The following is a 24,880-nucleotide window of genomic DNA, read 5'->3' on the forward strand; positions in this document are numbered from 1 at the left end:
AACAAATGCAACTAAAAAGTAAAAATTCATTCATACGCATTCAAATTAAAAATGCAATCTTGTTAAACATGGTGTATAAGAAAAAGAAAAAATATGCGTATGATTATTCTTTAAAGTTATTTCTATGATTAATCCTTTTAAACATTATTTTTGTATCGATCCATTTATGCTTTTTGTCTTTTGCATCTTTTAAAATCACATACTTAAATTACTTACTCATATTCAAATGTTCTACTTTAGTATACTTCTACTATGTACATCTATTTCTGGGCTAGACATGCTATTTGTTTTTTCCGTTTTCTGCTTAGTGTGGTATGTTGTTTAGTTTCACATGAGATGGTTATCTTATTCGGAATTAAGGTACAGCTATTTGCATAAAATTTAGACATGATGGAAATTGGCCATTTCTGCTTCTTAGGGCTGGTTCACACAGAAAGCGATTTTGCTTTTTGAAAAACAGAAAAAAATATACTTTTTCGGTACAGCATTAGAGCTTTTTAATTACGAATAAACTATTTTTTTTTTTTGCCTATTATTATTTTATTTCAGTTAGTTTTTCAGTAACTGTTGTTAGTTTCATTTAGTTTTAGTTTTTCAATTATGTTGGAATTTCTATTTTATTTTCGTTTACGAAAATGTTTTAGTTTCAGAGTCTTAGTTTCAGTTTTCACTTACGAAAATAACCTTGCTCTGTATACACACACACACACACACACACACACACACACACACACACACACACACACACACACACACACACACACACACACACACACACACACACACACACACACACACACACACACACACACACACACACACACACACATATATATCCGTAAAATAACAGAAAAGGTACGGGCAGCTTACTACCCAGATCATTATAATTTTACAGACATATGCGCTAGCCCTAAAACACAAAGCAATGAAGTTCAAAATTCAAAATACAGGTAAAACAATAAAACAGGTAAAAAATAAATACTGAAAATTACGTCAAATTATACAGTGTACCATATTTTGAAGGATTTTATATATATATATATATATATATATATATATATATATATATTTTGTATATATATTGTATGGAGAGAGATCTGGTATATATATATAAATATCCACACCCCGATGAAGGCTTATTGGCTGCAACACGTAGGTCTGCCGTTGCTTGTCACCTGTTTTTAAAACCTAAGCCATAAAAAAATAAAGGCTTTTTATATTTTTCTAAAACTAATTAATCGAGTGTCTTGGATTGTTTTTTCTTTATATATATATATATAAAGTCTTCTGCATCAGAACTTCAAGTGTGGGTAGTAAAGTCCCATAAGGACAGTCGCCTTGTAAAATGTCCAGTGCTGCAGTCAGAGGCTTCATGGCGGTGCAGTACTCATGCAGGAACTGTTACTCTTTGTCTTTGAAGCACTTAACTCCCAGTTTGCTCACTCATGGGGATTTCTGCAATCCTCCTTACAACGTCAAAAAAGGAATTCCACATTTTGGATGCGGAGGATGCGGTAGATGAGGCATATGAGAGGAAGAAACTGCGGTATGCTCATCTGGCCACTGAAGCAGAACAGCGAGGATGGAGAGTCCAGGTTTATCCAGTGGAAGTGGGTTGTCGAGGTTTTGTGGCACACTCTACAACCCGGTTCCTCAGAGACGTCGGATTCAGTGGCCAAGAGTTGCGTCGCACAGTAAAGTACTTATCTGAAGCAGCAGAAAGGAGCAGCAACTGGCTGTGGTTGAGACGGAAAGTTTCTAGCTGGCTGTGTACAGGCCACCATGCTACGGTTTCGTAGAATTCTTGAAAACTTGAAGAGTCTGTTGGTTTATTTGTATAGGTTGTATAGTATTTACAGTCATTAGGTTCCTGTGTATATTGCGTGAATGATGGGTGGTTGGGCAGATATTGTGTTTTGCGGTAGGTGGTATGCCATACGGAACCGTTGCCACTGAAACTGCATATTAACGCACCAGTGGGGCTCGACAGCCTTAGTCAAACGGGTATGGTTGGGTTGCGGAGATATTGTGAGATTGTGGTTAGGTCTCAGCAGCAGGAGGGATGTAGAGGTCAGTAAGCTGGGCTGAGTTGAGTGGGGGACGGAGGGGGGTGACTCTGGGACGCCAGAGTCATTGTCGAGCCCTCTTGAGTTGTCGTGGGCTAGTCGACGAAACACTGAGGACGGAAGGTGCCCACTTGAAGACCCTAGAGATGTCCCCTACTCTGCTCAATCCAGGCGGTTATCATGGGGGGACCGCACTGTGGTTGCAGCCGTTGTGTGTGCTGACGCGTGTTAACACTAGACAGAGGGAGATTTACATCATCATATGGAAAGAAGCGTAAATGGATGGAGAAGCATAGGTTACTGTAAAGCTATGTCTTAGTTGGTGCTTATCTTGGCGAAAGCCGAATACAAATCAGCATGAAGTTTTAACATCTACTCTTGTGTAATGGAAATCTTGGATGTTGGTACCAGGAGCTTTCTTTTGCTGACTTCCTCCACTGTTTCTGATGCAAGGGTAGATCTACTTGATTTGGTCCAAAGAGCTGCATTTTGCTCACCTGTGGTGCGGGGGAAGAGACAGCTGGCCATCACTTTCATCCTCAGCTGAGAGGATTCTGACAGATCTAAAAAAGTGACATCATCATCATCATCTGTGGGGGTGGACTCTTCCTCCTCCATCTCATCATCGGACTCTGTGACAGGCTGATAAACTTTAAACGCCTTTACAAAGTTGGATCCATTATCAGTCACTGTTGCAACTACTTTGTTGAGTAGTCCAAATGAAGAGTGAATGTTTTCGATTTCTGCACCAATAATCATACGTGTGTCTACCGCGAATTCTCCTACATGCCAATGCAGCCTTGTTGTGCTCTAATGTGGATCTACTGATCCAGTGGAGCGTTACTCCCATATAACTTCTGTTGTTAGCAGTCCAAATATCCGCGGTAGTTGACACAAAGTCGACCTCATTCAGCGCAGCCTTCAGATTTCTCTACATCACTGCATACTCCTACTCCATGTAAGAAGAAAAAGCTGTTATGTGAGGCAGCTCGGCATTGACAGTAGTAGGGATCTTGTTGATTATGGCACGAAACAAGGGCGAGTCAACCGTGTGTAAGAGCAGCATTTCCTCTACAACATACTGCCCGACCAACTTCTTCAACTCTCCCCCACTTTCTGGTTTTGCCCCGAAGTCCAGCTCTTGTTGTTTGGGTGGTGGGGGACCTCCTGCTCTCTGCTTCGCACCACCTGGTGGGACTTGCTCTGTAAGTTTGACTGTGCTGTGCTGCGACTCCAAATGTTTCTTCAAATTTGTGTTTTTGTAGCTAGATAGCACTTTGTCACCACCAGCACAGTGTACAACGAACCTTAATATTGCCATCTTTAGCGGACACAAATTCAAAATAGTGACTTTATTTCCAGATAGAGAACCCACATCTCTCTCCTCCCTCCATTGTGGTTTATATTTGTGTCGCTGCGTGGTATCTATTACACCTGAAATGTCTTCATGCTGAAAAAGTGACTTGTCGCATACGTGACTTCACTCCCCGAGACGCAAGAAGAAAGCCAAAAATATATATTTTTACTAAGGAAAATGACAAAAATAGTAACACAGTGACTTGGATAAGTAATTTAAATGTGATTCCTGGTTTGGAAATAGTAACGCGTTAGATTAGTTGTTACTGAAAAAAGTGGTCAGATTAGAGTTAGAGTAGAGTTACCGGCATCACAGTATACACTCACCTAAAGGATTATTAGGAACACCTGTTCAATTTCTCATTAATGCAATTATCTAATCAACCAATCACATGGCAGTTGCTTCAATGCATTTAGGGTGTGGTCCTGGTCAAAACAATCTCCTGAACTCCAAACTGAATGTCAGAATGGGATTTTCACGCACAACCATTTCTACGGTTTAAAAAGAATGGTGTGAAAAGGGAAAAACATCCAGTATGCGGCAGTCCTGGGGGCGAAAATGCCTTGTTGATGCTAGAAGTCAGAGGAGAATGGGCCGACTGATTCAAGCTGATAGAGGAGCAAATTTTACTGAAATAACCACTCGTTACAACCGAAGTATGCAGCAAAGCATTTGTGAAGCCACAACACGCACAACCTTGAGACGGATGGGCTACAACAGCAGAAGACCCCACCGGGTACCACTCATCCCCACTACAAATAGGAAAAAGAGGCTACAATTTGCAAGAGCTCACCAAAATTGGACAGTTGAAGACTGGAAAAATGTTGCCTGGTCTGATGAGTCTCGATTTCTGTTGAGACATTCAGATGGTAGAGTCAGAATTTGGCGTAAAAAGAATGAGAACATGGATCCATCATGCCTTGTTACCACTGTGCAGGCTGGTGGTGGTGTAATAGTGTGGGGGGTGTTTTCTTGGCACACTTTAGACCCCTTAGTGCCAATTGGGCATCGTTTAAATGCCACGACCCACCTGAGCATTGTTTCTGACTATGTCCATCCCTTTATGGCCACCATGTACCCATCCTCTGATGGCTACTTCCAGCAGGATAATGCACCATGTCACAAAGCTCAAATCATTTCAAATTGGTTTCTTGAACATTATAATGAGTTCACTGTACTAAAATGGCCCCCACAGTCACCAGATCTCAACCCAATAGAGCATCTTTGGGATGTGGTGGAACGGGAGTTTCGTGCCCTGGATGTGCATCCCACAAATCTCCATCAACTGCAATATCTATCCTATCAATATGGGCCAACATTTCTAAAGAATGCTTTCAGCTCCTTGTTGAATCAATGCCATGTAAAATTAAGGCAGTTCTGAAGGCGAAAGGGGGTCAAACACAGTATTAGTATGGTGTTCCTAATAATCCTTTAGGTGAGTGTATACTGTATATACAGTGCCTAGCATAAGTGAACACACCCATGCTAAAGTTGACTAAAAATAGGAATAAAAAAAAATCATCTTTTGGAAATAGATCTTAATGTCAGGAACCACTGGAAATAACAGGACCCAAGTGCAGAGATGAGTGGTGAATGGTGATTTATTAACAATAGGATGTAACAATTTGTAAAAGTTACACAATCCAGAGACAGTCCACAACAGAGATCTAGACAGGAGACTTGGGCACAGGATTGAGCAGCCCAGTAACCAGCAGTCAGTCCAGTCTCAGGATGGGCAGGGCAGGACTCGACCACACATACAGAAGAAACAAGACAAGAACAAATCCACTAAAACATTAGACAAGTACAAGGCAGGGCAAACACTGTAGTTAAGTAACTGAAAAACTAAACTTACATATATGAGAGGAAAACTAACAAAACACTAAAGTATATAACTAAAGTAAAACAAGTACACAACAGGAGAAAGCTATGTATTAGATAGGTGAAAACCCCGGCTAAATAATAAATCAAAGAGAAAAGCAAAGTAACAGAAACTAACTCTATAAATCTGAGAGACAGAACTAAACAAAAACTAGAATATCTCAAGTAAAACAAGAAAGCTAAATAAAGAAAGTTAGTCTAAGATAACCCCAAAGCAAAACCTGCAAGGATACAAGCTACAGAGAGCGCTTCGGACAATCACACCTGGATATGACACGAGAAAGATCTTGGACATGAACTGAAAACAACGATCCAGCAAAGACTAGCAGTAAGGAAGCACAATATAAAGGGAGTGGAGCAAACGAGGACAGGTGAACACAATTAGTGAAGAGGACTAGACAAAGACTAAACGAGGGGGCGTGGTAAGGGGAAACTAGGAGGAAAGATAAGGGGAGCACATGGCTAACATAAATAAAGGCAAAGCCATGTGCTCAAGCACAAAACAAACATGGAAACATTGAACAAAGATACAAGAGACAAAGCTGCTAGGGCATAACCCTGACACTTAATGCCTTAATTAAAAAAATGTCTTGTTGTTTCATGGATCCAGGATACTATGCATCCTGATAAAGTTCCCTTGGCCTTTGGAATTTGCTTTGAGAGACGATCTTATGGAAAGTGCCCCATGCCAATCTCTAGGTATGGTGAAGGGTATGTGTTGATGTGGGGCTATTTTAGCCAAGGGAACTTTATCAGGATGCATAGTATCCTGGATCCATGAAATAACTGGCCTTAAAAAAATCTGCCTGGCTCTATGGGAATTTAACATAGGGGTGTCCTGACTTATGCACCCTGTATTTCTCCAAGACATATGATAAAAGGTTAATAAAAAATGTACTGTTGATTAAAATGCTAAATTTGATAATTTACATTATTACTTTATTACATATTACATTAACCCAACGCACAGGACAATGGTGACTAAAAATATTCATGATTCTGAAGCTAAAAATACAGAATTGTTTTAGAAGAATATGCTTGCACTATGTCACTGACTAGATATATTTAAAATAATGTAGGCCACTTTTTCCTGGTAACATAAGACATTTGGAATTATCAGGACCGACAAATATTCCCCCATTGCATATTACACATTATATTTAACATTATATAGGCCTATAGTAGTTTAATGCAGACACTAAAACTCTAAAAACTTGATTTTTTTTCTCACACCGTAATGAACTATCCATACACATTGTTGCATTTTTGTATTGCGAAATATTGTGACACAATATATTGTTACAACCCAGTCTGTGGCCCAATGAGAAGTTTAAACGTTCACCATACCATATTATAAAAATGTATATAACTTGTCACTTTTCTTATTTTTACTATGCTGAGAAATTAGTTGGTTTCAATTAAAATGTGGAGAAGAGTAGGCTAGGAATGAAAAAATGTATAGAATTTTTTTTTTTAAATCCCATAATGATCTATCTTAAATGTTGCTGTAATGAAATTTTTTTTATATTAAGATATGGGTCATTTCAAAGCTCAACAGACATTTTAGAATGATTTAAGAAAGAGAATTGTTTTCGTTTAGAATTAAAAGAAATATGAAATTCATATTTTATAACATTTCACTTACACAAAGGGGGCAGGTCCTATGAACACCCGCATATCTTGAGACATGAAAGTTCTCATGATAAATCTTATGCAACACTCTAAAATGCCTGAGAACAAATCACTGAACAGTGGAAGGAACCTCTGGGCTCTGCACAGACTGGATGACGTCATTCCATCATGACGTATTCACAACGAATAAAGACCGTGGGGAATGGATGTTGCGATAACAATAAAAGATTCCTCGAGGAAAAAAAACCAACGAGCACAACTAAATAAAGCGTATGGACGATCTTCAATAGCCCTCCAAAAATAGCAACTGGATAGATGCAAAAAGTGTTTGACCTTTGGCACGGTCGATTTTGCCTCACAGAAAACGATTGCAAAGTTGTTCTTAGACAGGAGGAATGAGGCAGTGAGTTTGTGTCTGTCCTGAGTGCGCGCGCTCCACTTACTCAGTCCCTACACGCATTTAAAGTCACACTGCCGCACGCGCGAGCGAGCCACTGGGACACGGACGCTGCTCGCGTGATCTTTACTCTTTCATTCAGTATTGTGTGAGGACAGGCTGCTGTGAGTGATGGCGGCGTTGACCGGAGGAGAAATGTGCGTCAAGTATCTGATGTTCGTCTTCAATTTCATATTCTGGGTGAGTGAGCGAGCGTGTTTAATGATTGATGTGTTCAGAGGTTGGCTTGCGCGCGGGACGGTGTTTTATTATAATTCGCGGTTTTCCTCTAAGATTCGTTGATAAATGCATGTGCACAGCGTAACTTAGGGTTTTAGTTAGTTTAGATTGTAATTAATGACGCAGAAACGTTTGTGTGAAGCAATAATGCAACAAGATTGCATCCATTTGGCTGACCTAATTTTACGATTTCAGGACACTGGTCGTGTATTTAAAATACCGTGTGTGTTTGTGAAAGAGTCGCTGTTTGTTTGTTTGTTTGTTTGTGTGTGTGTGTGTGTGTGTGTGTGTGACGGGACAAGCACTGCATTTTGAGTGTTTCCTTTGACTCCTCTCTGTTCGTGTGTCAGCTGTTCTCTCTCACGACTGTACAGGCGCATTCTTGTTGGTGATGTCCGATTCGTGAACACCGTTCATTTGAACAGTCTTTTTTAATGGATTATTCGAACCGATTCGCTGAGTTGTTCGAATTTGCATAGGCTACTAATTTTATTTCCACCGTTTATTTGTATGTATACAGATTTTCTGGAATTAAAAATCCCATTCATTTTCTCCATATGGAAATGTATCTTACACACACACATATATATATATATATATGTGTGTGTGTGTGTGTGTGTATATATATATATATATATATATATATATATATATATACTCCTACATTCTATACTCCTACTCCTTTCATTGAGTATGTATTGGGCCTAAATCCAGTTGTTTTTTGTGATCGGTGGTATTTGATGTACAATCAGATGTGCTGTTTCATGGCAGATTTTTTTCTTCAGAAAACTACATAATCAAAAAGAATGGAGCATTTTTGTAGTCTCATCTCAGTTAAAATTGAGTTCCACCGGTATGAAAATGGACGCAAAGTGAGGCTATTTATTCACAGTCGGGAGTCATGCAAACAGATCAATGTTTTGATCTTTCTATAGTGTTTACATATTAAGGGGGAGCTGACAAATTGCTTGGTTTTTTGCCTCTTCACTTTAAAGACGGGGTAGGCAATTTTCGGGGCAGATAGCAATAGCAAGTTAACTTTGAAAGCATGAGATCCCACCCTACCTTCAGTGTCTCCAAAGCCACGCGCATATTTGCAAAGCGCCAAAAGAGGAGAGACGGCATTTCAATACCTCATGTCTCAAAGCACATTACATTACAATAATAATGAACATAAACAACTTATGCCGGGGACACATTTAATGATTAGCTGAAACATTCTAAGACTGAACACACAGACTGTTTCCATCTACTGCAGCAGATTTAAAACACCGACTGTGAATACCAACTGAACGCTACTCTGGGCATGATCAGTCGTAAGTATCAAATTACATTCATAATCGGCCTTACAGTTGTTAAGTGTGTCCCCGGCTTTAAAGAGCACTGACCTCTGCCACCTGACTGCTGTAGATTCATTTCGGCGTTGATAGTGTTGCCATTCAAATGCAAAAATTACAGTAGTTATGCGCTGAACGAAGCATCGCTCGTTGTTTTGATTCAGGAGGAACTGTAAAAGGTGGCTGCTGTTTCGGTTGCGGTGCTCAGTGTCTAACGTTTGTCTAACTCTGCTTAGCAGTAGTATGAAACGCGTTGATGATGTGAGATGTCTGCTCGAGGAGAGTGCGCGGAGGTATGGAAATGCATGCGTGTCAACGTATGTATTTTGTATAATGATTGGACGATCATTTAATGGTCCAATGCCTTACACAGACATTATATGCATACATATAAATACATTTAGACCACTAAACTTAGTGATGGCTATCAGGATGGGAATAGAATTTCAACCAGCATAACAAAAAATGCTTCTGGAACTTATCACCTACCCTGCCTTTAAACTGGGGAGAAATATCACCTTAATGTAGTGAAAAAAGTTGTGATTTTTTTAATAATTTCATTGAAGTGAACCATTCACTAAATGTGCCACTAAACAAGCCCAGAGCCGTATGGTATGTTTGTGTCTGTCTAGCCCAGAGGGTTTATGTGAGCACGCGCCCTAGATTGTCTTTAATCTGCAGGTCTATTTATAGAGTATCATAATCTCATGGACAAACTCACTGTAAACTGCATTTGTTGTGGGTTTTAATGATGGGAAAATGTGCCCGCTATGACTTAAAAAAAAAAAAAATTGTGTGTGTGAGAGAGAGATTTGGTCTCATTAATTTGCTCTCTGTAAATGTTACTTAATATTTGCATTGCTTCACACCTCTGAGCTTAGGGTGGGCGATATGATCAAATTCTTATTTCACAATATGAGAAATTTGATTTCACTATAACGATTATATTTGATTTCACAATATGGTTATTTTGTGTTATTTTTTCTCATTTCTGTTATTAAAAATAAAGAAGCAAATTACAAACAATAGGACAAAAACAATATAACAAAAAATATGAATAAAAGAAATTAAGTTTTTCAGGTACAATAGTTTAATTTAACATGTAGTTAGAATTAGTACAGAAATGTAATAATCAAATGTAAAAACTGTACGAATTAAACATAATTTTATTCTTATGTTATTTTCTCTTTTGTTTGATTCACATTAATAGACTGGGGCAGGAATGACGTCACTTTGAAGGCCAACCGGCAGTTAGCATCACACTGGTTCCCTCGACAAAAACCCAATGGGATTTTCCCATAGGCTTTTGGATTATCGCTAAAAACAAGCTCTGTGACCAACAAAAGTTAATGATACTTGCACGATTTGTCCATCGAGATAATTGTCACAGATGAACACAACTTTTATGAATTTTGAAGCCTCAATGCAGTCGCCAGAAGTAAAAAGCTAAAGGTAGGCTATAAACAAACTACACCACGGTCCCACGAATTGGTCCCCAATTTTAAACCAACAAGATTTTACATTTGCATTTAATCATTTAGCAGAAGCATTTATCCAAAGCGACTTACAAATGAGATTATAATTAAACACCCACCCTCCAATTCTCATTACTATAAAATGTCTCATTCTCATTACCATAAGGTGCATTATGTAATATTCATGATTATATATATTATATTTAACACGCATTATATGACCAGTAATATAACCTTATAAATATTATATAATTTATATGTGACAACTTACCCCACATAGTATTATATTTTACATGATGGTAATGAGATTATTTCATCCCAAAATCTATTCAAAAAGGTTGGAAAAAAGAAAATGAAGCCCATTTTAAAACCATTTAGGACTGTTTTCTTTTTTGCATTATGACATCATTTCAGGAAAATTTCATTCGCCCCCAAATTCTCATTACCATAATGTAAAAAAATTATATATTTTTAAACTGTAACATTTATACTCCACGGTGGTATCTGATGTACTGAATTTAATTTATGGTCATTTTAATTTAAAAATAATAATGGCATATTTATAATAATTAATATTTAATATAATATTTAAAATAATTATCATTCAAATTTCACAGTTAAAAAACAGGCTTCTTTTTTAATGCAAAATATACATTTATATTGTTTTGGGGGTGAAATACAGCCCAACTAAAGTGTTCGAGATTTTAGAACTGAATGCAGTGGTAAAGTCAGCTGTAAGACACATTCACATACTACCTGTAAGCTCCTCCCACTGATGCACGGAATATTGCGCAACACACAGACATTTTCCAGTTTCACTTTGTCATACAAAAGGAGGAAGTGTGGAATAGACAAACAACACGTCTGTGTGCAAAGTTTGTAGATTAGAAGCTTGTGCAGGTGAACGCATAGTCTCTACTAACAGTTTGTTGCTCTGTACACTAACGTGACTTGGACAGCAGCGAAATGGGGGTTGATGGATGTCCAAAATGTATAAAATACACCATGTTTATCTTTAACTTGGTGTTCTGGGTAGGTGAACTTTCATATTTGTGTTTTTGTGTGTGATTGTGTAAAAGTAGCATGTCAGTTTTATTTGTGAAAGTTAGTGTTGTGTTCGGTTTGTGTGTGGAATTGCGTAAGAGGTTGAAGTGGGGTTGTTTTAAGGGTGTTTGTTTAGCTAAGCGTTGGCCTGGAGATTGGGAACAGATTTGTGCACCGTTTAGTTTTTCCGACAAAAGATCTGGGTCAGAGAGAATACATCAAAATAGAAGGACATGAACTCTCTGAAACATGAAACCATTACATCTTAGTGAGCAGGACATAACTAGAAGGAAAAATAAGTCACGTGATAAAGTGAGGATCATGGCATTGGTATGTGTGATATTTCACAATAGGTAGCAGATTTTTTTAAATGGAAGATGGTTGTTGGTTAGCGTGATGCATCAAACCATCAAATGTTGCTGTAATATTTTTTGTTTGAAAAAAGGAAGCAACCTATTTTTTTTTCTTCATGCGACCTAGGTTAATTTATGCCTGAATGGATGAAGTAAAATCAGGAAATGAAAATAGCATACAGACTGTGTACGTATAATATGAGTCAATCTGCTAAGAGGTAATTAACCCTTAAACAAGCAAGTGTGGAAAAAGATTAGCAAAAAAAATAATTTCATGTCACTTTTTACATCATCTGGACTTAAGTAAAACATATCCAAAGCAATTTTTGAAATAATTGATATCCTAGTTTCGATTTTATGAGTTGTATTTCCCAGGATATGTTGCCCTGGCTATTAGGTTATGAAAAAGGGAAAGTCATCAATATTTCTGAGATATTTGATGAAAAAAAAAATGTAATACACAAAATATACTGCATGTATGACATGTCTAAGTGTCCTAAATGAAGGCATACACATTCCTACACTGCTGAACGGTATTTTTGAACTGTGTATTGCTTATGTGTATTTCTGCTGAAATATCTCGTCTTCAACGACAATATTCACAATTAATATTAGTAGTTGTTTTGCATTTCTTTGCTGAAGAAAAGTAAGATTAATATATGCCAACTTTCTACACAGTCAGAATGTCCAGCACTATGGGCGGACATGTTTGGCTTTAGGTCAAACTGATAAAAGCGAGCACAGAAACTTTGAATCAAGTCATGTGACCCACATACTCAAACAGACTCAACTATGATAACAGAACTGGATGAAAAATTGTCTCATACCTCCTCCTACAAGCGATTAAAGAGTATGTAGTAGTGGTGCACGTTGCCTGTTTAAGGGTTAAATGTAACAAATCATGTAAAAAAAAAAAATCATCTTTTATTGAAAAATTAAACTACATTTGATCAAACTGTGATGATTGCTTTAATCTTTTAAACAACTGAGAAGATTTTTTTTATTTTTATAAAATGTAGTTTGATCACTGTCAAGTTTATAATGTTACTTCAGCATATGATATGAGAATCAAATTGGACGACTACAGTGACTCAGCTCAAGATCACTTATTTAACAGTGCATCTATTGCCAAAATTGTGGAGGGAAAAAGATCAAGAATGTCAGAATCAGAATGCCTAGTAGTTCATGCATAAAAATATTTGTCAAAGCCAACAAATGTTGAACGATGTTTGCTAACCTAGTGAAGTTTTTCAATTAGATTGGCATTTAATCTTAGCATGCAATGTGTAAAGTATTTCACTCAGTTCCTTCTTATTCAATTTCAGCAAGTGAAGAGCAAATGTGTACTTGTATGTGTTATGTATTACGTACATGCGCGTAACTTGTGGCTGGGAAATTTCCCCACCACTTTTTATCAAGGTTAAAATTGTCCCCACCACTTTTTTGAAACTTCTCGTTGCACGGATAATATACCTAATGCAAATGAAACATGTCCAGTTGATGTTAATTTATCCTAAATAAGAGGCGACCTGGCTCTGGAATGTGTTGTTTTCGGTGTCAATATTATCATAGACTCTCTTTTTATTTTTTGGGTAAATCAAAAAACAAAATGTATATAAATGTGTCCCTGCTCTTGATATGAACATCAAAACAAAAAACAATATGAGGGCGGATTACAACCCGGAAACTCTGACACGCTTACAAGTTCTTCCACCAGACCATTAGGGAATACGGATTTATGTATTTTTTCATTCACTAATTTGGAGAATCTCGAGATATAGGCTACAATATCTCGTATTATAGTAGATGTAAGAATGAAACTATCACATTCAACATGAGTTCTATGTTGATACATTAAATTCAGTGTACTATTGAAATTGATTTCTGGACATCGTAATGTTGTTTTTTGGCTGTATTTTTTTTTTGTGTTTGGCTGAAAGAAAAACGTCATATACACCTAGGATGCCTTGAGGGCGAGTAAATGTTTGGATGAACTGACCCTTTTTTCTTTTACCAGGAAAGGAGGGTTTTTATTGTCTCTACTCCTATAACAAAAATCTAATATTTAAACCCATGAAAATGCAGATCCTGTTGTAGCCTAAATAATAGTAAAAAATCACTTTTTAAAACTGTTGTTCCATTATCAGATTTTGACTCATAAAGCATCACATGTCTAACAGATTGGCAGAACTTCTGCCAGTTTTCTTTAGATTCTGCCAATGTAATTTTGCTTGCAGGTGTGATCTGTACACTCTCAGATCAGATAAAAAGATGGACTGTCTGTGCTTTTGAGTTTTACTAAGCTTGTAGTAGCTACACATTAATACATAATTCATGCACCTCCAATTTCCTGCTGATTTGTTTTGTCCTCTATGAAGAATCAGGCAAAATGGGCAAGGTGTCTGGTTAATACTGGCAGTTCACCCCTGCTGGTATAGAAAAAGACATGTATTCTGACAGAAATGTATATATTTGCAAGCTGTTTGAAGCTACTAAATATTTAAAGGTGCAATGTAGGGATGGCCCGATACCATTTTTTTTTCAAACCGATACGAGTACGAGTATTTACATTTGTGTACTTGCCGATATCGAGTACCGATACCGATATTTCTACCCCAAAAGTAACTATAGGCTCCCAGAAAAGAAGACAGAAGACTATTTTAGAACACAGGTTAGAAGACTGTTTTTATTTTCTTCTCTGCTTGTTTTAACAAGTCTAAAAATAAATAATAATGAGTAAAATAATAAATGCATTAACACACAAACCACTGTTAATTTAACATAAAAGCAAGCAGTTACTGCGTGCATTGTCTGACATGACTGAATGCGCCCAAAGTGCGCTCCCTTAATAGCCTAATTCCTAAAAAGCTGACAGTTCATCGCGATATCACACATCTGTTATTATCAATGAAGCTGACTGCAATATGAATCTTTCATAATATCCACACTTTGTTTGTTATAATTAGAGGATTTGCCAGCATACAGAATTCAGCACTGAACAAAAAAGTTTTGAGCAGTGAGGGGAGTCTATCTTAAATGCTTCTGATTAGCCATTGCGTTCAAGAAATCAACACACATGTCTGTGATTGGCTACATCGCTCAACGCTGCAAACATGTTATGAATAGAAACTCTGGCCTGTAAATCGTTTCTATTTTGTTTTAGTTGTTCTTCTTGCTTTTCTGCAACAGATGAATGAAAATCTATTAGTTTTAATATGTTGTATTCATAGATATTTCTAGTTTGCGGGAGGCCCGCGAATCGTTTTATTCTCCCGGAACCCACACACACAGAGTGAGTGCATTACCGCTCGTGCCCGCGCTCGCGCTCGGCCATCAGATCTAGTGCCGCGCCGCACTCTTTTGCGTTGGGAGTGCACATCCCTATGCCTCAGTTCACCTCGACAAAGCACTCGCTGCGGCCAGTTTCGTTTCGCAAAATGTACGTGGTATCGGGGCGTGGTATCGGCGAATTTTTATGAGTACGAGTATATGAGGACAGTATCGACCCGATCCCCGATGCCAGTATCGGTATCGGGCCATCCCTAGTGCAATGTGTAATATTTCTGAGGATCTATTGACAAAAATGCAATATAAGATCCATAACTATGTTTTCAGTGGTGTATAAAGACCTTGCATAATTAACCGTTATGTTTTTATTAGCTTAGAATGAGACATTTATATCTCCATAACCGCGGGCTCCCCCTTCTATGGAGGTCGACATACTGTGACGTCATGTTTCTAACGTAGTCCTAAACGGACAAACGCGTTTTGTTACTATGTTGCTCTTCGTGCAAGGAAGCAAGCTTAGTTCAGCGAATAAAACACTGACACAATGATGAACAACTAACAATAATATTCGCAATAACATAGTTTTACTGAATAATTAAGTAAACATAATTTCTTAATTTATCCTTGTAAAGAAACCTCATTGCTGAACTGGCTACTCTCTGCTGTCTCAGACGATGACATATTTTCCTGTCGGCCACCGTAACTTTTGTTGGTTGCAATTCGTAACCTCACCACTAGATGCCACTAAAAATCACACACTGCACCTTTAATTTAGTCGAGTTTTATTTTTATTATTTTTTTATAATTATATAATACTATTTTTATTTATTTTATGTTTAGTAATTTATTCTAATTGGTTTTTTTGTGTGTGTTTTTTTTGCAATCCACCTATAAATGTCAGATGCAGCACCATACCTGCTGTTTTAGTTTCTTTCTAATGTTAAAGGAATCCTTTTGATTGAGCTGTTTGTGTGTATTTTATTCCTTTTGCAGGCATTATGGGGAGAATTATTTATTTATTATTAATTATTGCATGCATGTCATTTGTTTCATTGCAGCTTGCCGGTACAGGTGTCTTGGCTATTGGACTTTGGCTGAGATTTGATGCCAAAACAAAAAGCTTGTTTGAAGGAGAGAACTCGCCTTATGTCTTCTACACAGGTCAGTAGTTGTTTATAAGTCTTTTTACACATGTTGTGTTGCAACTGATAAAAGTGACGCGTGTGTGTTATAGGTGTGTACATCCTCATTGCGGCCGGTGCGCTGATGATGGTTGTGGGTTTTTTTGGATGTTGCGGTGCCATCCAGGAATCCCCTTGCATGCTGGGATTGGTAATTCCCACATCATGCACCTTTTCTTCTCAAATGTCACTTAATACTATTATGAGGTGATTGACTTTTGTGTTTGAATGTGTTTTTCCCGTAGTTCTTCTTCTTTCTTTTGGTCATATTTGCGGTCGAGGTGGCTGCTGGTGTTTGGGGCTTTTCCAACCAGACCAAGGTGGGAGTTTCAAATTCTTTGTGCACGCATATCCAAACACACAGACGGTGCCCCTAATTTATGTTAATATCTTTGTGCCCATAGGTTACTGAAGATATAACGAATTTCTACAAGGAAACATACAAAAATTATAAAGACTCCAAAGAGGACACTCTGAAAGACACACTCAGTCTCATCCAGCATGGAGTAAGATCTCATCCCTTTCTCCTTATTTCTCAAAGATATTTAGCATAATTGCTACTGTGCATCTGAAACTCTTGAATATCTTTCAAAACCATGACCCTTGCGAACACCAACTGCTAGTCGGTAGTAAGTGATAGTAAACATCCTCAGAAAGCGCTTGTTTTTATGTGCTAAATGCATCAGATGGGCCGTCAAACACCAATTATTTTTAGCTTGTGGATTTTGAAGCTGTAATCATTTGCGATGACATCTGTTCCTCATCTCTCAGTTGAACTGCTGTGGAACAGGAGGAGAAATCCCGGATTATTTTAAAGAGACCTGCCCCAAAAAGGATGGCCTTGAGGGTCTCATCACAAAGGTAACTGTTTACAAGAATAAGAATTTTGCCTTTTGGTAGTTATTATACCCAATATATAGATTCCAATGATTACTTAGTTTTGTGCTGATTAATTGGACAAAAGCCTATCAGTCAAAAGGCTCAAATAAAAAATAAATGTAAGCATAAAAAACATAACTAAATGAAAAAAAGATGCATTAATATGAGAAATGCAGAAATAAAAGGATAAATAAATGCAAATCTAAATAAATGTAAATAGAAACAAAACTGCATAAATTACAACATTTTAGTATTTATACAGTCCTTCATATAACAAAGTACTGCAATACAGTCAAATTTAAAAGGTTTTCAGCAAATTTAAAAAGTTTTTAAAAATTTGTCAGTGTTATATGCATCCTATTATAGTATTTTTAATATTTTTAATTGGCTTTAATTGTACATTTTTATAATATTTTCCAATTTACGTTTTAGTCATTATGTGCTTTTGTCATTTTTATTAGGGCCAATGGCCCTATTGTTTTCCTGCGGTAATTTTTTCTTTTTTACTTTACGGGTACTTTTGGGGCCGTTTAAGGCCCCATAATGTTTAAATCCTCAAAAAAAACTTCACATTTTGCACACATGTTGGAATCGTGGGTCTGTGGTGCACCCTTTTATTGTCATGGAAATGTGTCAGACTTTAATATTCTTTTTGGGTGTTTTTGAGACTCTTTGCATGCATCAAATTGCATTAAACTCAACACACACACATCAGAGTTGTCAGCCAGTAGACATAGGAAAAGCCTTAGAAATTGGTGTGTAGGACTAGTGCCACTTTTTGACTAAAGTGGGGGGTAAGTTTTACCTGGTCACCAATCTCAGTACATATGTTGTTCTCATTGAGATGGACAATTTTCTAATTTAGTCTAAATCAGTCTTTAGCTCTGACCAACAGGAAGTCAGCTACTTTTGTTTGAATGTGTATTTTTTTAATCAAGCTCTGAGTTTTTTAACTACTGCTTCAAAGGGCTTAATACGATTCACACCAAATTTTCTCAGCATGATGCCAATATATTGAAGATATATTTTGCGATATAAATTGCAAACAGGGATTGGATATCTTGAACTGTGTCGCCATGGCGAGGGATTAAAGTAATGACAAAAGGGAAACTGGATGAGTCTCATATCTTCTAAATAAAAAATTATACATCATTTATTTATTTATAAAATAATACATAATTATAATATAATAAATAGGCCTACACATTTTATTATTTTTTCAATAATTAATGCATTATGTGCAATTTAAAAATATGCATAGGCCTTTTTTAAACAGGATTGAGAAAAGCCTTGTTGCTGAGAACAGTGTTAATTAACAGTCTTCAACTCAGTCTTAGATATCTCTCTCTTTCTCTCTCTCTCCCTCTCTCTCTCTCTCTCTCTCTCTCTCTCTCTCTCTCTCTTTCTCTCTCTCTCTCTCTCTCTCTTTCTCTCTCTCTCTCTCTCTCTCTCTCTCTCTCTCTTTCTCTCTCTCTCTCTCTCTTTCTCTCTCTCTCTCTCTGTGTGTGCGCGCGTGTGGGTCTATTTTACACTCTTGAAAATCCATTAGGCCTTCTCTTTTTCTAATAATTTGAATAACAAAATAAGGCATAGAAACCAGTTCTTTTGTTGTGGACTGACAACATAGATTCATACAATTAGTTCAATAATTGGTTAACAAAAATATAAAAAGACCTTAATATTAATTAACACTTATTGGCTTGCAAAATTTTGACAAATGATAAATTCACTCACTTGAAATTGACCTATGTTGCTGAGAACAGTGTTTTCAGACATCATGACTTGCTTTTATTAGGTATTGCATTTGGATATATATTAGACATAATCAAAATCTACTTTGTCACAGTTTAGATTTTATTCATTTTATTTATTTTTGTTTAAAATGTCTAATATTCTGGGTCAACTGATCCTTTAATCTCACTCTGCCTCTGTGTGTGTAAGTCTGTTTTACACCATTGATGGTTTAGAGTTTAACCCTTTTATTGTTGTGGTTTTGCCTGCATTACAGGATATGGAATTTCTTAAGACTTAGGATCTGTTTCTATCAATTTTAATGACAAAATAAAGGCGTAGTTCACTGACAACATAGTTTTATCTAATTAGTTTATTAATTAAGAAACGTATTTAAAAACAAAAAACTGAAAAAAATAAATACATGATAACTTCACACTCACTTGTAAGTGACCCATGACATCCTGTGACCTGAAATGATCTCATGGATGTGACTATTGTGGTTCACGGTCATAATGGCACCAGGTGCTGCAGTAAATGTGGCGTCCTCTAACAACTTTGATATAGTTCTTTTATATTTAACCTCTTTAAATCCATATTGCCTGCCATACACAGTTTCCCTAATGCCACCAGGTGGCGGTGGCGTCCGGGCCTGATTTAATTTATTTATTTTAATTTATTTTAATTAATTAATTTATTTTTTTATTTTTTTGCCAAGGCATCATTTAAAATGTTCATTTACATTTTGTATTTGTATATATTTTCAGTTTTATTTTAATTTATAAAAATGAGTTGAATAGTTACATTTTATTTAACAATAACAACACTGATATTTGCCAAGGCGAATCATAACCCCTAAAAATTGGGATTGAATTTACAATTTATTCAGTTTCATGTCTACATCTACATGTATATGTACGTATAATAATTTGCTAGTGAGCAGAAATACTTCCATGAAGTATACATCATGCAGTGATTTATCAGCACTGATTTACAATTGGCCGCACTGAACTGGATTCTTCTAGACACCAGGTATGATTGTGGATTGTAATACTCCAGCTTAGCTCAGATTTAATGCACTGGAAACGTTTGTAACCTGAGTGTATTCCCACCTCATAAACACACTGATTCCTGTGCTCTTCTGTATCTCAGCTCAGTTTAACTATCGACTCTAAATAGATGAATGGATAGATGATAGATCTTTGAATATTCAAAGTACATAACAACATTGATATAAAATAAGAAATGGATTAATTGTTTCTGTTTTATGTTCAGAGCTGCCCTGATGCCATTGATGAAGTTTTCAACTCCAAACTTCATATTATTGGAGGAGTTGGAATCGGCATTGGAGTGATCATGGTAACTTTTATTTAGGTTCATTGTGTGACTGTGTTGTTTTAATTTTTTTAAGGCTTGTTCAGCATTTTGTCCTTTAGAAGATCTATAATTAAGGTGTATATCTTTACCAGCTTAATTTAATATTATGTCAAATAAAAAATACAAAGGCAAAAAAGTATCACTGTTTCCACTGAAATTTTACTCGAGCAGCAAATCAGCATATTACAATTTCGAAAGGATCGTGTGATAAATTCAGCTTTAACATCAGAAATAAATTACATTTTTAAAACATTTTAAGTAAAAAGTTATTTTAAATTGTAATAATATTTAACACTTAACGTTATTACTGGATTTTTTAAAATCTATTTTTCAAATAAACGCTAGGGCTGGGGCGATATGGATTTTTTTCTAACCGCGGTTGAAAAGCAAGATTTTCCCGCGGTATGGCGGTAAATTGCTTTAAATACCACCCCATCCCCCCCACACACCCCCGACAGACTTTCGCGCACGCACCAGGAGTCGTTTTTGCTAGACAGACTTTGTTAAATATTGTCACCTACATCTGAAAAAAACTAGCACAATTTGAAAAAGTCAAATTTTCATCAAGCAGTAATTTGGCATGAACCAATCACTGAATAGATTTCCTTATTTAAGAATATTCTCAGAAACATTAATTGAATTCATCATTTTCAGGAGAATAGGCTACATGATGTTTACATTGGAAATGAAAGATGAACACCTCTTGCAACATGTCTTAATTACAAATATTATACTCCATATTTATGTTTACATAATATAGTGTTATTTTTATTTAATCTATGTCGATTAAATGAGAAGTGAACAGCATGCATAGGATAGGATCATAAGATGTGTCAGACATGATTTTGACCACTTTATTAAGTTTTGTTTGGTAAAAAGCCTTTCTTTAAATTAAATTTCGTTTTGTATAAATTGTACCTTAATTTTAATCACTGTTTCATTAACTAATTGCCTGGAATTAATAAATAAGAAGCAAATATAGCAGACATATAATCAGGAGGTCGTGGAAGCGCCGGTGCGTTCTTTTGCGCGTGAACTGGACCTCGTCTCATAAATGAACCAAAACCAAAAATATTTACTTATTTAGATTTATCCCTGTGCGCCGATCGGAGACGGAGTTCACTGCTGATATTGGGGATACAACATAGCCAATATACTGGGGACTTTAGCCTTTAAATATCTTTGCTGCATTGGATCAGTGTTCTTTCTAGAACAGCCAAGAGCTTTAGCCTCGCGGCAGCAGCGCCTCGCATCGCCCATAGACCTTAAAACAGTCAGCGCTGCGGATGCGGTTTCGAAAATTGATCAAAAAACGTTGGTGCGGATGGATGGCGGACAGATGATGAGTTTTGTGATGCGGTTGCGAATGAAATAATAGCCCATCCGCGCATCTCTAATACGAATGGAATGTTATTATTTGTCATGGAACATTGCGCTCCTCAACTAGCGAAATGTCGAATTTGCTCCATCTTTTGATGATAAAGGGGGTCACACACCGGACGAGAAGCGCCGCGCCGCGTTTAGGACAACTCGAGGTATCGCACACCAGACGCGCACTTTCTCACTTTATGGCCAGCAATATTGTTATGTTTAAGGACATTATGGAATTAAGATAATGTATGTACTATGTTATGATTGTACTGTACAATTAAATACAATCGTTGCTAAGTCTGCCGTCTGCACACCTCACCTCTGCACACCTCACCTCAGAGCGTCCGTTAACTGAATGAATTGAGAATATCACCTGAAAATCAGAGCCGTTAAATATGAAATACGATAACATCAGCAATTTTCACTCAAGCAGCTGATTTCTGTAAATGAATGTAAAACTAAATGTATATTGCAGCACAGGGTGAAGTCAGTATATCAATTAATGACGATTTAAGACAAATAAATGTAAATTTAATATAAAACTATGTTGCTAAATGGCGCTCTGTGGCGCCGCAGGTTTTTGAACAGGTCCTGAGCCGTAGCTGGGCGCCGCGGACAGACGGCGAATGGCGCCGCCGGTGTGTGTACACTCATAGAGAATATTGTGTTCGAATTTTAAAGACATGGCGCTGCGCGATGTGGCGCTGCGCTTCTCGTCCGGTGTGCGACCCCCTTTAAGTTTTGTTTAGAAAACCTTGAATCCATGTAAGACACAATATCATTAGACATAATCCATGTCATTAGAATCAAATAATCCATGTCATTAGACACAACGTGCACACATGTGCAGGCCTATTTTTTATTTTTTTTTGCGGTGATGACGGTGACGAGCTCAGACCCGCGGTTGGAGTCACGTGACCGCGGTATTGCGGTAACGCGGTAACCGTCCCAGCCCTAATAAACGCTGCCTTGGTGAGCAGAAAAGACCCTTTAAAATCATTTTAAAAAATCTTGCTGACCCCAAACGTCCGAATAGTAGTGTGTTTTGGCATTTCTTTTTGGTAATGCAAATACTGAAATTACACACTGCAGATTTAAAAAGATAAAAAGGTATATATTTCTTAGTACCATGATTGTAATTTGATCATAATGATTTTTGAAAACGCTGTTGATGTCCCATTGAAGGAATGTTTTCTCTATGTGCACAGATCTTCGGCATGATCTTTAGCATGATGTTGTGCTGTGCCATCCAGAAAACCCGGGAGATTGTGTGAGGGGTCTCGTTGCCTGGGAAACTGCCAGTGTATTTGTGTTGCATGATGTCTGTCACAAAGCACTGTCTTGAACATGACCTCATCAGCTAAGAGCCAGTTAAATCACAGCGTCAGGCACACAATCTGTACATGTCTCTGATTGACTGGAATTCACTCTTTTTCTTAGTGCAGCTTTATCACTGGTTCAGTCACGAGTAATGACAAGAAAGGGTTGGTTTAGCATTCCAAGCCCATTTGAAAAGGCCTTTATTAAGTCTGATTTTTTTATATTTTTTTATCGTTCATAATAGATTTGAAAGATTAACCATTGTTTGCTTTATTGTACTTGCAGTAATGCTTGGTATGAGTCGTTCTGAATTTTTCTAATGTTTTGTTTTTGATTTGTGAATAGGGTCGATTGATTTACCCACATCGGTGCATATGGCTCAAATAAAAGCCAAATTAATCATGAATTTTGTTGTGGGAGTTTTCTTTTTTCTTTTGCGTATCCAGGATGAAGTTTGTTTGTATGGATCTGTTTTGACAGCGATCGGTGTTTTACTCAACAGTCTGATAAGAGTCCCTGTGAAAGAAGGATGGCCAAAACTTCATCCAGTTTCCCATAATCACAGCGTTGACTCATGGTCACTCCATTATGTGACCGTGCTAAAACCTCTGTTTCCTTAATCTTGTTTGTATCATTTTTTTTAATCCCCCCCCCTCCTTCCTGTTTGCCTTACTTTTACAATTAGGCCGAAATTTGGCAAAACCACCCATAAAGTGGTCGTATAATTATAAACTAGTACCTCTATCTCATTCCTTTGATCGCATGTGATCTGTTTCTTAAACACAACACTTGACACACTGTGAAAAAATGTTTATCTGCATCTGTGACACTATGACTCACCAGCAAACCCAAACAGATCAAGCCAACAAAGAGATCAGAGAGTTTGAAATCATATTAAAGCACGAAGAGGCACACCCACCAAAACATTTCCTTTAATCTGATCAGAATCTCGTAAACATGTCAACATGTTTTAGCCTCCTTTTATGTCTCTCGTGTCAGGTTCGTGTTTGACTGTTGAACATTTTGTTGGACTGTAATTTTTATGATAATGCTTGGAAATGCTTTTAATCAGAAACATGTTTACATGGAATATTTCAGAATGTATCACCCAAATGTATTTTAGATTTCCTATGTAATGTCAAGTTGAACTGTTTTATATTATCATAATTAAAATTTTATGGATTGTGATATTGACCTGCCATGCAAATAGACCTGATGCTAACGTGGAGTTAAAAACATGATAGATGAACAAACTCATAAAAATGATAATAAAAAAAAGCTCTCCTTCCTCAGAGAAACTGCATATATACAGTGCATATGTGTGTGTGTGTGTATATATATACAGTATATACAGTGCCTAGCATAAGTGAACACAACCATGCTAAATTTGACGAATAAAAAATCATCTTTTGGAAATTGATCTTAATGCCTTAATTAAAAGGGAAAAAACCTTTAAGGACACCAATTTTCTTTGTAAATGAATAATGTATCTTAAATAAATGTTCTTCCTTAAAATACAGGGTGCATAAATCAGGACGCCCCTGTGTTAAATTCCCATAGAGGCAGGCAGATTTTTATTTTTAAAGGCCAGTTGTTTCATGGATCCAGGATACTATGCATCCTGATAAAGTTCCCTTGGCCTTTGGAATTAAAATAGTCCCACATCATCAAATTCCCTTCACCATACCTAGAGATCGGTACAGATTCGGTATAGCATCGGGTGAAAACTAAACATACAATTGCTTTTTTTTTATTAAACCGTGGTTTACTTAACAGATTGTGTCTCTGTCAAATAAATTCAATTATAACTAAAAGTTTCTTAAGTATAAAAAAATGATCTGTAAACTATGTAGGGTGCCCTTTACTATAACATTACTATAATATTAAAGTTTAACAACAGAGCCCAAACTAT

At 36.9% G+C, this 24,880-nt stretch overlaps 1 protein-coding gene across 2 annotated transcripts; it reads left to right on the forward strand.

Annotated features, from left to right (window-relative positions):
- The first annotated feature begins 7,079 nt into the window (after positions 1 to 7,079).
- Positions 7,080 to 23,374, forward strand: cd9a (CD9 molecule a). Of its 2 annotated transcripts, none has more exons than XM_077193755.1 (8): positions 7,080 to 7,573; positions 16,168 to 16,270; positions 16,344 to 16,441; positions 16,536 to 16,610; positions 16,695 to 16,796; positions 17,062 to 17,151; positions 20,176 to 20,259; positions 22,857 to 23,374. In XM_077193755.1, the coding sequence occupies exons 1-8, from the start codon at positions 7,505 to 7,507 to the stop codon at positions 22,920 to 22,922; spliced, it is 687 nt and encodes a 228-aa protein (XP_077049870.1). In that variant the 5' UTR covers positions 7,080 to 7,504; the 3' UTR covers positions 22,923 to 23,374. The 2 variants fall into 2 exon arrangements, with proteins under 2 accessions (XP_077049870.1, XP_077049871.1); XM_077193756.1 differs by lacking the exon at positions 7,080 to 7,573 and adding an exon at positions 11,193 to 11,456.
- Positions 23,375 to 24,880: the final 1,506 nt, after the last annotated feature.

Source organism: Siphateles boraxobius, unplaced genomic scaffold (genome assembly GCF_051911475.1).
Source record: "Siphateles boraxobius isolate OS27281-9 unplaced genomic scaffold, OSU_SipBor_1 31, whole genome shotgun sequence".
Lineage (NCBI taxonomy): Eukaryota > Metazoa > Chordata > Actinopteri > Cypriniformes > Leuciscidae > Siphateles > Siphateles boraxobius.